General features: G+C 43.4%; 1 protein-coding gene across 3 annotated transcripts in view; it reads right to left on the reverse strand.

Annotated features, from left to right (window-relative positions):
• Window positions 1–16,487, reverse strand: part of GRID2 (glutamate ionotropic receptor delta type subunit 2) — a 1,226,781-nt gene that overhangs the window by 182,199 nt on the left and 1,028,095 nt on the right. For all 3 annotated transcript variants that reach the window (XR_009555818.1, XM_060247053.1, XM_060247052.1), the window contains one exon: window positions 3,848–3,986. Coding sequence is in view for 2 of the 3 variants with exons in the window: in XM_060247053.1 (XP_060103036.1) it covers window positions 3,848–3,986 (139 nt within the window). In the remaining variant the exon portion in view is untranslated. The remainder of the gene's footprint in view (window positions 1–3,847; window positions 3,987–16,487) is intronic.

Here is a 16,487-nt window from a genome sequence, read left to right on the forward strand (position 1 = left end):
AGAGAGAACAGAGAGGTAGGCAGACGGAAGGAAGTTCCTAAGAATACCAATCTGAGATCAAATAGATAGCAGCAGGACTGACAAGGGAAAGGATACAGAAGGACCTGACCTGTCCACTTTATGATCTCTATTGTACCCTCTACAGCACTGGTATACTTGATGCAAAGAGACATAATGGTGTCCTTTAGTTCAAACACAATTGATATACAAAGTAATATTTCGCAGGAAGAAACCGGACTGTCATACACTGACTGGGCCATGTGTACTGACCCTGTGTGCATACATGATTGAGGTTTCTAGGGGAAAAAAAACCAGGTCCCGAATCACGTGAAGGATTACTGATCAATGCATGGAGGCTGGAGGCAGAACCAATGAGTGTGAACCTATTCCCCCATTCCACCTGCTGACTGATACAAAATGTCTTCACTGGGCTAATGACCTCATTAGGAACAGACAAAAGACAGCCCCAGCAGAATGTAGAACTGGGAATGACCGCAGATTCCTCCCATCACCCAGTGGCGTAGCTAGGGCTTTCGGGGCCCGGGGCCCAAGATTTATGTGGGCCCCCCTACGTGTGTGCACGCCGCCGGAAACAGGAAGTGACGTCACTTCCGGTGACGGCAAGCCACCGCCGGAAACAGGAAGTGACATCACTTCCTGTGACATCATTCCCCCCCCCCGCGCCACCTGCCGGAAACGGGAAGTGACATCACTTCCTGTGACATCACTTCCCCCAAATGACATCATTTCCCCCAAATGCCACTGCCGGAAACAGGAAGTGACTTCACAGCACTTCCTGTGACGTCCCCAACAATCCCCCAAATATCACCGCCGGAAACAATTTTGTTCTCAAATCCTGTATATACTTCATCAGTATATGGGATAAGGCACTTTCTCAACTGTGCTGCATAATGCAGCCTATTTATTTTGTCCTGTTTGCTCTGTTGGCTCTATCTGCGCCACCTTCATCACTGTCACTAATAACACAGGTCAAGATGCAGGACAGGAACCCGGAAGTGACCGACAGGCTGCTTCAGCGGGCCGCTGCGCCGCCCCCCTGGGTCCCACAACGATGGGACCGATGCCACAGGGACGGGCTCGAAACACTCTATAACCCCTCAAAAGAACAGCAGTCTAGCTCGCTTCCCCCGAGCCCTGCCGCCATAAGCCTCAAGGGGGCTCATTTTGCGGCATCTCCCGGCAGGAGGGTGGCATCCGCACGGGACACATATCAAATGAAAGAGGGGGCGCAGGGCTATCAGAAACAGCCGGCGGAGGGAGTCGGGAGACCACCCCACTGGGGGATCCACACCCCGAAAGTGATGAAGGTGGCGCAGATAGAGCCAACAGAGCAAACAGGACAAAATAAATAGGCTGCATTATGCAGCACAGTTGAGAAAGTGCCTTATCCCATATACTGATGAAGTAAATACAGGATCTGAGAACAAAATTGCACCAGAAGACACAAACACAAAGCTCCCTTACACTGAATCAGTGCTTGGGTCCACCAAAGTCAGTATTGTCCACTCCAGTCACAAACACAAAGCTCCCTTACACTGAATCAGTGCTTGGGTCCACCAAAGTCAGTATTGTCACATAAGAACATAAGAGAAGCCATGTTGGATCAGGCCAATGGCCCATCCAGTCCAACACTCTGCGTCACATAAGAACATAACAGAAGCCCTGTTGGATCAGGCCAGTGGCCCATCCAGTCCAACACTCTGCATCACATAAGAACATAAGAGAAGCCCTGTTGGATCAGGCCAGTGGCCCATCCAGTCCAACACTCTGTGTCACATAAGAACATAAGAGAAGCCCTGTTGGATCAGGCCAGTGGCCCATCCAGTCCAACACTCTGCATCACATAAGAACATAAGAGAAGCCCTGTTGGATCAGGCCAGTGGCCCATCCAGTCCAACACTCTGTGTCACATAAGAACATAAGAGAAGCCCTGTTGGATCAGGCCAGTGGCCCATTCAGTCCAACACTCTGTGTCACATAAGAACATAAGGAGGGAGGGAGGGAGGGAGGGAAGGAAGGAAGGAAGGAAGGAAGGAAGGAAGGAAGGAAGGAAGGAACTTCTGGCACCAGCAAAAACAAATGCAATTTGGAAGAGCCATAATTCATTGCATACAGTTCATAAACAGATAGGTGGCAGAGCTGCTCCCCTTTTAGGCTTTCTGTTGAAAAGGCAGGCAGGCAGGAATGGGGGAACTCACACTGACCCTCCCACAATAGCCAGCTGCCACCACCTCCCGCCCCAGGATTGCTACCTCAAGCAGCCTTCCATATGCCAGTGGAGTCCCCTGCTCTTTCTTTTCATTTTGAGTTTGTATTCATTTTCAATCTTTTTTAAAAAATTCAGCTACACTATTGATATAAGCATGCATAAAAATAAAAAGGAGGGGGTATTGTGATGCCAGCAATGATGATAGAACCCTCCCTTGAAAATCCTGATTATTTAAGGCATGTGTGGAAGAAAACAAACTGACTCCACAACTGTGAAAAGGCAGAGGGAGGGCAGATGTGCAAAAAAAAATCCCATGTCCAAAACTATTCCAGTTTTTGTGGATTGACTGCCAAGAAAATCAGGAGTAAATCAAGCATGTGGAAAAGCCCTTTATCCTCACACCCTGATACAAAATAAATGAATGAACATTTGTAAAGGATATATTCATGTAGCATTTACTGCAAATCTCTTTACAATACAGGAAGCAGTCCTTGCTGAGTTTGTGCATAGTAGATTGTGGGGCCTGGAATGATCGTAGAAGCAGTAGAGTTGGGGGGGGGGGGTGGTCAGTAGTACAGCATGTGCTTTGGATGCAGAACATCCCAGGTTCAGTGGCTGGCATCTCCAGTTAAGAGAGTCAGATATCAGAGGATGAGGAAGAGCTTTGGTGGAGATCCTGCCAGAGTAGACAATGAGGATGTTGGCAGACCAACAGTCTGGCTCAGTATAAGGCAGCTTCATATGCTCAGTATGAGTATAAACTAACTTGAGCAATTGAACAATTTGGCATTCTCACAGTGAACACAGCATTGGATGTGTGTGTGTGTGTGTGTGTGTGAGAGAGAGAGAGAGAGAGAGAGAGAGAGCGCATTCTAAATCATATGGGACTGTAGTTCTAACTCAGCTCTAAATTCTTCAGCCTATCTCTATAGAGCAGTGCATTTCTCTTAAGGGTTAGTCAGAAGCTGCAGAAAGGATTGATTGTGGTAAAGATATGAATCTTGGAATTGGTAGGCACAGAACTTTCAGAAGTGCATGGAGCCACAGTAACTTGACCACGCTTCCCCAGTTCTTACCTGCTTCCAGGGCGGCGGCGGCGAGGGCGGCCCAGGCGGCAGCCCCCAGCCCCAAGGACAAGACCCTCCCCCCGCCACGGGAGAAGCCCGAGGAGGCTGGTGCGCATGCTGCCGCATGCGCGCCTTCAATCTGAGGCGAGGGAGCGACGACTCCGAGCGAGAGAGGAGAAAAGCGACGGACGCGGGCGGCGCGCCTTTCCCGCGCTTTGCTTAATGCTTTCAATTGTGTGAGTGAGTGACTGAGGGGGAAAAAAGGGGGAGGGGGGAAGGGAAGGGAACGAGGAGCCCTGCGTGCGCGCGCCGCTCCCCACCCCCTTCTTCCGCCGTGCGCGCGCGCTCCCCCTCACGCTGTCGGGCGCCACAGGCGCTTCCATTCTTTTTCTCCCCCCCCCCTTTCAGCGCAGGCGCAGCAACGTCACGGCCATTGTTTTGGGGGCCCCCTTGCCAACGCGTGGACCCCAAGACCTGGGGCGGGCCGCCCTTCCCGCCCCCCCCTCTCTACGCGTCTGCCATCACCCATATAGCATTTGTGCCAACTTACTGGATGGAGTTTTCAATGCGAGTGATGGTGAGAAATGCTGCAAGATTTGCCGTGTAGGAAGAGATGACAATTAAGGCGAAGAGCCACCAGGCACCCATCATCATTCGAGTTGCCAGCGTCGTATAGGGAACCTCTCCTCCTGTTGAACAGAAAAGGGGAAGTTAGAAATCATGTTGCAGAACATATCTGCCTTACTCTTTAGGGGTGTGCGTCCACGAATAGCTTCCTGATGCCAGTACAAATAACCACTGGGGTAAAACTGAATAGGTTGGAGTCCATAATTTGAGAGATACACTATGCATGCTATTAAAAGTATGGAATGGAGTAGGAGGGTCAGATATGCCTTCATTCTATGTGTTCCTAATACAAGTACATTCATCAGTATATATCTGCAATGCATCTGTAAGCCATTTGTGAACTCTGAAGAAAACAGCACATTCAAACATATAAAGCATTTCTACCTACGCCTTTGTGATTTTTCTTAACTATTGACTTTTAGCTTTTCTTAACTATCAAACATTAGCTTTTTCTGTTGCTCTTCAGTGTGTAGATAGTCTTCAAAGGGGCAAAACCCATTTAACCTCTACACAGTACACACACAGAGCTGCTGAGTGCTAGCTACACAAGTACACAATATGCTTAAAGGCAATTCACATCTCTATATACAATGAAATGGACTATGCCATTTGTTTGCATACTTTTTCATCTTACAAAGGCTTTATAAATATTAACTCCTGAGCCACAAGGCTGATGGATTGCTTCAATGAAGGGAGATGAACCTTTGACTCAGCTCAGAACACAACAGAACACAACAAAGGCTATAACATTTGTGCAGTGGAAATTAATGGGAGAAATCAAACAGAAGCCTGATGACTCCTTAAAGAATCATGTAACATATTTCAAGCATAAGCTTTCATGACTCAGAATTCACTTTATCAGATGCTCTGAAGTGTACATCCAGAACAAATATATTTACATTCAACATTTCAAGCAATAGAAGGATGGGAGTGGGGGAAACATTATAAACAGATCGGCAAAGTAGAATGAACACAGAACCTGATCTCATAAAAATGTGAGATATGATCAATAGAACTAATTAATATCTGTGAAGCTGAATATAGCACCTATAGTGAGTGAGGAACCATAAGTCCCTATAGTGGAGACATCCTGTTAAATCTTTTTAACAAATCCTAATTCACCAGGTTTAGCACTTAAAGAGAGAGAGATACAGAAACACCCTTTATACAATATTACCTCCAGGGGTCATTCTGTAGAAAAAGAGGTGCCAGAGCTCATTAGCACAACTCATTTGCATATGCCACACACCCCTGACATCTCCAGAAGAGTACTAAATTATATCAGCTCAGCCATCTACCTTAAAACACTTCTTGAATTATAATTGTTATAATAAAACCTTACTCCCAACATACTTGTTAAATTACTTTCTCTTGTGTGGCCACAGTGGCATGATGAAGATTTCCATCTGTCTGCTTTATATGTTTTGGTTATTTTCCAATTTTTTGTGGGGGGGAAATATTAGAAAGTTTGTCAAATCTTAGAATTCAGCAATATTCTCACAGGGGGTTTGAACAATGGAGCCCAGAAGAAAGTATTTTTGTGTGTGTGTGTGGGGGGGGGAGTTAAGAAAGAAAGAGCACAATAAAATTTAGAGGTTCTGAAGCTCCACTCCTGTGAGCTCCTACCCAAAATGAGGCTTGCTCAGCCCCATAAATTCAAATGAGGCTTATTGGGCAATTTCTATGAGTCCAGCCAATGGAGAAATATGGTTTGGCTTATACTATGGCAGTGCTTCCCTCCAACCATGCCTTTGCTGCTAAATCCTGACCCAACCATCCTCTCTTTAGATATTGCAGGATTTGCTGGGGTTTTTTTTTGTTTCCCTGGATTGGAGACCTTTTTTTTTTTTGCCTGCTACATGATGTCATTGTGGAGATTGGTTATGTAAGCCTTGGTCTTTGGTCTGTTTAGTCCATCACTACTTTGGGAGGGAAAGGGTGGGCTGATCATCCTGAGGCACTGGCAGTGATGGAAGGCCTGCCCATAACAGCACTTCACTGGCTGTGCCATGGGGTAGGGTCCAGCTAGAAAGGATTGCTTTGGTGCTGCTGAGCAACATCTTTTTTGAGCTTGATAGTGGCTGTGCGGCACATTGGGGAGGGGGCTGGCACCTTTTGGCACATTATGTGCAGGTGATGATAAACAAGGTTGGCAGAAGATGCTGGCTAAGTTTGAAGTTAGGGGTGTATCTGCACAGAAAGGCAGTTATGAGTAGGCTGCCTAACACAGCCTGTCCATTAAAATAGGTGTGCATGTTTAATAGTATGATATAGATCAGCTTAGTTATTTAAATAAACTAGTTAAGCCCAAACTGTTGTCTTGTGTCTTTATATGCAAGATGCCTAAGGCAAATGATTTCATTAGATACATAGGTGATTTATTTTAGCATCATATGAAGATGAGCTATTTTTTAGTGCTCTGCCCTCTTGCAGATTTTTTTCCTCTGAACGTTATTTACAGAGCAATAATAGTTTAGCGATGCATACACTGACTATTTAAACTTATAGGAACACAGAAGGTACACACAGGACACACACAATTATATCCTGGCTTTCAGATCCAGAGATTTCATTCCCTAATGGCAGCAAACAATCCACTCTCCCCTATCATGCCATTTAGAATCCAAGACCTTTATACCACCAATAAAACCACTGAACAAGGGATAAAAAGTCCAAACCAATAAAACCAACATCTAAATTATCCACAAAAGTCTTATAATACCCACTATTTTTTTTTAACCAGTCTCCTGAAAGCCATCACAAAATCCCTCTGATGTCAATTAAAACATGTTGAAACAGAATTTTCTTCCTATCATGACAAAGCCATTCAGTTAAGGAATCACATGTGAGGAACTTGGGAGGTAAAATGATAGAAAAACTTGTTTCAAATAGTTATATGAATTCTAATACTACAATATTCCTCAAAGCTAGAAATACCAACAGATACATGTGTTAATGCGGCACAGCAATGCCTCTTGATTAACCCTCTTCCTTGATTGCTTAGAATAATAATTTTTGCACCCTCTCTCATCTCTTTAACACCTAGAAAGATGGGTCCAGATGGGTAGCTGGGTTGGTCCGAAGCAACAGAATAAAGTTAGAGTCCAGTACCAGTAGCACCTTTAAGACCAACAATTTTTTATTCATGGTATAAGCTTTTGTGTGTACATACACACTTCTTCAGATACAATGAAATGGAAGAAAAGCATTCAAACTTGTAGACAGGGTTGAGAAAAAAAGCAAAAAACAAATCAGCATGTAACATGATGTAGACAGTTTGAGATAAAGCAAGGGCAACAAGCAAATGGCTCTGAGCCATTTAAACCAAATAGCTGAGTGGCGGGGAGCTCCCAGCCCCTCAGCTGTTTCTCCTGGAGATTGGAAAGCAGGGATAAACCCCTCTTTTCTGCTCTTCATGAACTGTCAAAAGCCACCATGAATTGTGCCAAACTGGGTAGTTCATCCCAGTTTGTCCTTGAACAAGCTAAAATTTGAGACGAACTATGGTTTGCGTCCATCCCTCGTTGAAATAGGAAGGTTCTTAGATTGAAGTATTCAGTTCTAAGTCTTATGATGAAAAGTATGGGAATTGGGAATGTTCAGCCTGGAAAAGAGGAGGCCAAGGTGGGTGGGTATGAGTATTCTTTTGGAATATTTGAAATGCTGTCATTTAAAGGAGGGTAGCGCACTATTTCAGCTGGTAGGGGAGGATAAAGTTTGCAATAATGGGTTTAAATTACAGATGGGGAGATATTGGCAGGATATTAGGAAAAAACTTTTTAACAATAAGGGCAGTTCACTGGAGCAATTGGTCGCCAAAGGATGTTGTGGGTTCTCCCTCCTTGGAGGTGTTTAAGCAGATATTGGACAATTATCTATCAGGGATACTTTAGGTTATCCTGCATGGTGCAGGGGTTGGCCTGACCTGGATGATGTTTAAGCAATATAAGATATTGCAATAAATAGCAATAAAACTTTCATGCAAAGCGTGTAAATATGCATTTTTAATGAAGTAAAACAAAAACAAAACTAAGGAACACTGAACATTCTTGAAATTTTTCCCACAAAGTCTCAGCAGTCACAAAGAATGATAGCCTCTTTAAATAGGACTTAGTGAAGACATGGGTGAAGTCTAAGGCTGTTCACGCTTTTTGATTCTACTTTGATTCTATGATTCTATGTATAGCAGGGGTGGCCAACAGTAGCTCTCCAGATGTTTTTTGCCTACAACTCCCATCAGTCCCAGCCAGCATGGCCAATGGCTGGGGCTGATGGGAGTTGTAGGCAAAAAACATCTGGAGAGCTACCATTGGCCACCCCTGATGCATAGGATTCTAGGATTCTGTTTATATTATTCTATTTTTTATTCTATGATTCTATTTCAGTCCCATACCCTTAAATTCTTATTCCATTTGAAGCGATGTGCCCAGTTCACACTTTAATTTCATGATGTAATTTGTCCAGTATAGCTCTAGAGTTCAGCAGAAATGGTCGTGACTGGGCTCTTGTACTGGTTGACTGGGCTCTTGTAATGGTCCCCCCAAATTAGTTTAAATTGTTAACTCTATTCCTGCTGCAGGAATATTAGCATGACAATTTCAAAAAAGTCATCCCAACTATTTTGAAAAACTGGACTCACCCATGCTGTTATACTTCAGTCCCAGGTTTGATTGAGTTACGGCTTAACAGAGCTCTTGTAATGTGGTTAGAACACCTTGAATTACCTGACCAGAAACATCTAACAGATGCTGAACAAACCTGCTCCTTCACTGCATTGGAATTTGTGCCCTCATCTCCATTTTTTTGTGAATAAGGATTTATATTGCCTCACAGCCCTCTCAATAATTATGCCCTTTTCTTTGGCCCATTTTAATACACTACTGATCATACATGTATGTGATAGATTTTCTGGCATCCCATGTGGACAAGGCATGTGTCTATGTAGCTATTGCCAGCTTGAAACCCTGGTGCACCCCCCCCTTTCATTATAACACTGTGGCAATTTGAGAGCTTCTTTGATAGTGCCTTCTTTAGCAATATTTCCCAACTGTTCAGATTGATTACCATAGACTTAATCTCCTGTCTGGAATTGAAAAATGTATTACTCTCACTGTTGCTAAATATGTCTCTGTAGCTCTTAAAATCTGACCTCAATCTGAATTTGGGAATAAACAGGAATTTAGCCTGATGACTAGCTGGGAATTTTTTCTACACTACTTTTAAACATTTGCATATTTGTTTCCTGTATGTTTTTTTTTTTAAAATACTGAGTCTGTTGCTTTTGTACTGTCTTTAAGCCAATGTGCTAAACAGACTTTTTGAATAAATACATGGATGCAGAAAGAGTGTCTCTGAACATGAAAAAAGTGCTTTGCCATACTAATATGTGATTGTTTATCTCCATACACACTTGGGGTGATATAGGTTTTAACCCCAGCTCTACTCTTTTTAGAAACTAATCACCGAGAGCTAGGAAAGGTGCTATTTTACACTGACATCAAATGCAATTCAGTTATATTATTCAGAATGTCTAAACCACAACAATAACCCAACTTTTGTTTTATCAAGAAAGAAATACATAGTGAGAATTTAGGATTGCCCATTGCAAAAGTTTGAGCAGATTCCTACTCCATTAGAAAGGGAGTGTTTCACATTCTGAGTTAATTATAAATGGGGTCCATGCTACACGGATCTTTTGTCTTTAAAAACAAAACCCTCTATTAAATAAGATAACATCAACATACGTTTCACGTTCTCAGAAGCATGATTCCACCTGCTTCTGAAACTGTATCATTATCAGAAATTAGAATCTGCTGATTCTATCTGGAGATGTTAATTCAATATTAGGACTTTGGAAAGATGAATTGTTTCAGTTTAACTTCCAGAAACCTAATGTCATAGCTGTAAATGAAGCATTTTAATGGGATATTTCCATTTTACAGTAGGTCTTACTACATCTTTTTGGAATTTTTCAATCTAAAACTAAATTACAATCAAATGGAACTTTTTCAGACAGGCATACTAAATGAGCCCAATAGGGCTGATTGTCCCTTTAACCTTCCAGTGTCAATCTCTTTAGTTTGCGGTGAATTAAATTGAAATGGGCTGGGTGGTGAAGGGGAAACCTGCAATTTCCCAGGAACATTCACAGGCTCATTTTTCAAGCTCATGAATAAAAACCAAATGCCATTTCCCCACTGTTTTTAATTGAGGTGAATTGGCAGAAGGAGGAGGAACAAGTGAAAGTCAACCTCATACCTTTCATTCATAGATAAAACTCTTAAGTAAGGAACAGACTTGGCAAAGGAAAGGGAGGGCAGGAAGAGCTGGATTTAGCAATGCAAGTCTTCTCACATTCAGGCTGTATACAAATTTGACTTATTTCATCTATTTTTAGACCACCTTTCTACCCAAAGGCCCTCAAAGTAGTTCATTCAGGCGAGAACGTCATATCTTTGTAAAATCCATGTAAAATTAATATAAAATCATCTTGCAAAAGTACAGTGAAATAAACTGTTTAATAAGCTTGATAGCTTCGAGTCCAGTGGCACCTTAGAGACCAACAATATTTTCAGGGTATAAGCTTTCGTGAGTCAAATACAAATAGAAATGGAGATCCCTGAACTCCTATATCCCAGTCAGAAGGTGCAAGAGGTCTTGCAAAGAAGCGAGCCAAGATGCAAAGATAATTGTAATCCCCCAGCCATCTTCCGCCTGCTCTAATAAAACTAACTACATTTTGCATTCTGCCTTTGAGTGCTGACTCCATTCTTTGGGATACAGGGGCTCAAGGATCTCATTTCCCATTTGCATCTGTGATGGACAGTAAATGGTTAATGCTATAACCCAGTCTGCGAACGCTGAGTGAAAGGGGAGTTGAATAGAATTCTTCAGCTAAAAGTGTCAGGAGAGGCAGTTAAGAACTGACAGTTGACTGGAAAGGAAGGTGTTACTAGGTGACCCTGTTATTAGTCATCTCTATAACGATCACCCTTGTGTTGCATCAGTTTACCAAAATCCCCCTTCAGAAATGGCACTCTAGGCACACTTAAAGATTTTAATAGCATTTTGATTTATTTGAACAAACTGGCAGGGATGGGAATCAATATTTACATTGTGTTTGGGATTTGGAATTGGTTGACAGCAAAGTCACATATCTTTAAGTTGCTGAATAAACAAGACTTTTTAGACTTGGGACCATTTGGCTTTCACTGAAGGTGTAACAGATGTTACACTGCTTTATCTTAGATTCTACTGGTTCTTGGTTTCCTCACTTTTACCTTTGAATTTAATATTTGATGGTCACACAGCTTTATCCCTTTTTGTTTAAGACTAAAGTTCTCCTACTAGACTCTTCTCTCTGGCAAGATCATTATTATCTTCTCCTTAAGATCAACAACCTGGGCTTTTGGCATGTTTAGGGCCTTTCAATGCCACTCCCAACCATTTGCCAAATCCTTATCTTCCAAATTCACTGTCTTTTCACACTGGATATTAAGTTTAAAGCTGGAGAACTAATTCCCCTCTCAAGTTGTGATTCTTTGTTTCACACATAGAGAGACTGGAACAGTCTCCTCCAGAGTCTATTCTTTTTCCAAAGCCACACCACACTGGCTCTGAAACAGACTCTGCTTTTTAGACTCTTCTCACACTGGAGAATCCACCACATGCTTCTTCATCCACTCTCCAGCACTCCAACTGCCTAACTGTCACACTCTTCTTGCCAGTTAGCTCCAATCAGAATTAATTCCATGAGCTATCAATCAGGTCAACTAACTCACTCTCATCCAATAAGCACTGTCTCTGAACATGCCTCTGCTTGCTGTCCATTACAGAAGGCTAAATGACTGAGAGGATCAAGTGAGGGGATCAAGAAGGACCCCCATTCAAGCCTGAGGGAAACAGCTCCTAAAAAAGGGTATGTCTGATCCCTATCTACTCTGAGGGCAATAGCTCCTAGAGGAGTATGGTGATCCCTATTAAGCGGTTAAAAAGGGAAATGGAAACTTGTTTGAATATTCTTGTCTTTACCAACTTTAGTGTCTGTGGTTCCAAGAAACTTATGCTTGTTTATGTAACCAGAGACTGCAAAGAAATTTCTCTCAAGTTTTAAAGACCTGTCTGAATAACACAGTCACTTGTTTGTGACAATTATTTGTCATTTTTTATCACCTGTTCACCTCATAATTCCTGTACCTGATTTCTACCTGACCATTTCCCCATAAAGTTAAATAAAACTTTGTTATTTTTGAACTGCCATCAACCTCTCATGTGCCATCAGTCGGAGTGAACAACTCAGCATGCCTGGACACTGAGGGGTCCTATGTCACTTTAAGTGTGTATAGGTGTTATCTCCTTGAATGAGATGCCACTCTTTGTCTTAATCTGAGGGTGCCCTCTATCCCCCCCCCCAAAAAAAATTGTTCATCTCTAACACAGTACTGAGCTCAAATCTATCCATCTCTTTTACTGCACACCAACCTGGTTACCTTCCTGAAACTAATGTAATAACCACCATTCTAATTCCACTCTACTTTCAAAGCCAACTTTATAAAGGAAAGTATTTGATTTAGTGATGAAAGCCTGCAGGAACAAAAGCAACATTATCTCTAGCAGAAGGAGATTTCACATATGGGGAGCACTGGCCGAAAAGGCTCTCCATCCGTCTTAGCCTAGCCAGACCAATCTCTTTTATAGCAAGAAAAAGAATCATGCATAGAACTCAGATCCTGGGGAAGCTGGGATGGGAAACTCAGGACCCAGTGTTTAAAGTTTTAAAGGTCAAAAACATTCCTTTGACTGGAATACGGAAACAAACTGGAAGCCAGTGCAATTGAAATAACACTGGTACATCCCAGCAAGGATGCATACAGCTTTATTTTACACCAACTGATGCTTCTGAATTTTCTTCACAGGTAGTCCCACACAGTGGTCTTTAGTTTGATGTCACAGGGCTTCCTTACCTTTTGAAATAACACACAGCAGGAATACTTAAACTTTTTGAGCCTTTGGACACCTTTGGAATTTGAAGGGGTAATGAGTGCCACTGCAAAATGGCAGCCAAAGAAGGTGGAGGAAAGCTGGACACTAGTTCTCCAGATCCTCTAGTGCAGAGGTTCCCAAACTTATTTGGCCTAACGCCCCCTTTTCAGAACAAAAATTACTCAGCACCCCCCTGGAAATCTACCTTCAAGAAGCGGACTAAAAGATGCAGTGACATATCTGCACAGAGAGTAAACAAAGATGCTGTAAAGAAGACACTTTGAAGTGTGAAATTTTAAATTTATTTTATAAAATCAACTATAGTAACATTCGCATTCACAGAGAATTTTTGAAATTTCAATTCCAACTAGACTTCCCAAATCCCCCGCCTGGGCGGGGGACCCCAGAATTGGAGCCTCCTCCCCCCGCTCACCAAAAATCTGGAAAGCGGGGGGGGGGAATGGCGGCCCTTCCCACCCAGCCCTGATCCCAGCAGCTTCTCCTCTCCCCTTCCTGTTTCGTCTTCTCGCCCTCCAGGAAGGATGACCCCAGAGCACAATAATTTATGCAGTAGCTCACAACTTTAATACTGGTAGCTCACAATTTTAATGCCAGTAGCTCACAAAGTAGGTTTTTTTGCTCACAAGACTCCATAGCTTAGAGGGAACATTGATCAGTACCCAAACTGGATGGGAATATGGGGCCAGGGTTATGGCTCAGTAATTAGACCTCTCTTCCCCCCTTTCCCTGGGGGAGCTGTTTTTTGAGGTAGAGGCACCAAATTTTCAGTATAGTGTCTACTGCCTCTCCCCAAAGTACCCCCCAAGTTTCAAAATGATTGGAACAGGGGGTCAAATTCTATGAGCCCCCAAAGAAGGTGCCCCTATCCTTCATTATTTCCTATATAAGGAAGACATTTAAAAAGGCGTGCAGTCCCTTTAAATGTGATGGCCAGAACTCCTTTGGAGTTCATTTATGCTTGTCACACCCTTGTTCCTGGCTCCACCCCCAATGTCTCCTGGCTCCACCCCCAAAGTCTCCTGGCTCCACCCCCAAAGTTCCCAGATATTTCTTGAATTGGACTTGGCAACCCTAATTCCAACTGACAGGGACAGGAGGCCATTTAGTTTGACAGGTATTTGACAGGAGAAGATCTAGATGGGCCCAGCTAAATTGGTTGTTTTGTACCAATGATTGCACAATTCTAGCACTTTGACAGTCAGGGATATAAGTGGATTAGTAAAATATCAAATCTCAAGAAGAGGAACAGAAGACCAGAGCCTAGGGGTTCTACCACCCTAAGAAGAACCCCATGCACCCCACCCCCCCATGTTCTCCTAAGGGGGGATATTCTTTGCATGCCGGTAATGATGTCATCACGCCAGCCAGCAGGCAAGCCCAGAGCCCCAGGTGGTACACACAAGTGCTGCCACAATGCCACTTTTCTTCACAGGGCAAACATTGTCGGTGCTTGTCGGAGCCTTCAAAGGAAGCCTCTGAAGAGTGCCCAGTTTTACTGCTGCCTGCTGTGGATTGAAAGCAGCTGGGTGGGTGGCACTTTCCCATTGCGCTCGTCAGCTCCAACTAGTGCAATGGGAAGGTGCTGCCACCCAGCCACTTTTAACCCGAAAGCAGCAGGCAGCAGTAAAATGGGGTGCTCTTTGGAGGCTTCCTTGGAAGCCTTCAACAAGCATAGGCAATGTTTGCCCTGCGAAGAAAAGGCAACGTTTGCCCTGCGAACAAAAACCGCCCAGGACTCTCAGCTTGCCTGCTGGCTGGCACAATCATGCCACATGGGAAGAGGGAGTAAGGGGGCACCCAGTAGTGCCCCCTGGCAGGGTGGCACCCTAGGTGGTCACGTACCCTGCCTACTCCCATGCACTGGCCCTGCAGAAGACACTGTGTCTGGGGCACTGCAGTTGGCTGAAATCAACAGAAGCATTCTACTGGTAATCAGAGGACTGTAGGAAGTTTGACACTCTGCAGAAAACTTTGTGAGGAGAAAGCAACAGGTTGGAACTCTTCAGAGATGTTTGTGCAATTGCCTCAGTGCTTCCTTCCACTGTCCTGATTTAAACTGTCCTGAGAGAGAAACTGTAAGCAACCTTGAGAAGCTGCTAGCTGTAACAAGTATTGGCTAGGATAGACTAGCAAGGTTTTTTGTTTCTGTGTTTCTTGTTTGTCTATACACCTCTATTTTTTATTCTGTTGCGTAAATAAACTGCATCCTTCTTCTATTTTAATTGGATGGAGTTCTGGTCCTCATTACTAGTCTAATTGGGTGAATTTGCATTAAGTAGCAGACAAAAAGGAACCCTCATAAGAACATGAGAAGCCATGTTGGATCAGGTCAATGGCCCATCCAGTCCAACACTCTGTGTCACACAGTGGCAAAAAAAGGGAGGTTCACAAGTGGGGCTAGAAGCCCTTCCACTTTGCCCCCCCACCCCCGCAAGCACCAAGAATACAGAGCATCACTGCCCCAGACAGTTCCAATAATATGCTGTGGCTAATAGCCACTGATGGACCATCTTTTTATCCAAACCCCTCTTGAAGCTGGCAATGCTTGTAGCCACCACCACGTCCTGTGGCAGTGAATTCCACATGTTAATCACCCTTTGGGTGCGGAAGTACTTCCTTTTATCTGTTCTAACCCTCTATTTTTGTTAATTGGAATTTTTCTCTAAATTAGAAATTCTGGACCCAGAAACGTGATGTTTTGACACCTCCCACCCTCTTCTCTTTGCTTCTCTTCTTTTCTTCCTTTATGCTGCCACCGCCCCCTTATTCTTATTCATCACCCCCCAATTGCACCCCAACCTTCTACCGCCCCCCTGGATCGTTCCAGCACCCCCCAGGGGGCAATATCGCCCACATTGGGAAACACTGCTCTAGTGGCTGTTGCTACTATTGCATCCATGAAAAACCATTTCATTTGAAAGAGGGAAATGAATGAGAACATTTGAATGAAGTCTTCTCTGAAAAGATGAGGGAGCACTATGGGAGGTACTAGAGGGTGTCACATTGAGCAGTCCCACACAACAAACATGAATACTTTAAAAGGCACATTCCAAAAACTAGAATTGCAGCTCTTTAAGCCAGCCTCCAAGGTCCAAACAATATTTCTCTAGGCCCAGTAAAACAGGCTTCCACATCAATATGTATGAGCTGTCATGTATACATTTAATAAAAGAAATATTTATTATTTTTGAAATAACCTAAGTACATCATATCATGGATATTCCGCACCTCGGGGTTATAGTGAGGCGCACTCACTACTTCCCCCGCACCTTTGAGTTCTGATTTTCCCAGGGAAAAGGATGGATTGGCTTTTCCCTTTCTTACCATTCAGCTATTATTTTCTTTCTGGCCGAATAAAATGTGCCCTATGGACATCCACTGGAACATCCCACACTGGTGGACAGAACCTATAACTTTGGTATATAGCCTCAGCATTGTTTTCATGCTGTACCCCATTACTGAAATCTCCATGGGAAATGCTGAGGCAATACACCAAAATTATAGTCCGTTTTTTAATTTTTCCTAAAGATTTTTTAATGAAACATGAAATATCTGAAAAT

The sequence above is a fragment of the Heteronotia binoei genome, chromosome 9 (assembly GCF_032191835.1).
Source record: "Heteronotia binoei isolate CCM8104 ecotype False Entrance Well chromosome 9, APGP_CSIRO_Hbin_v1, whole genome shotgun sequence".
Classification (NCBI taxonomy): Eukaryota; Metazoa; Chordata; class Lepidosauria; order Squamata; family Gekkonidae; genus Heteronotia; species Heteronotia binoei.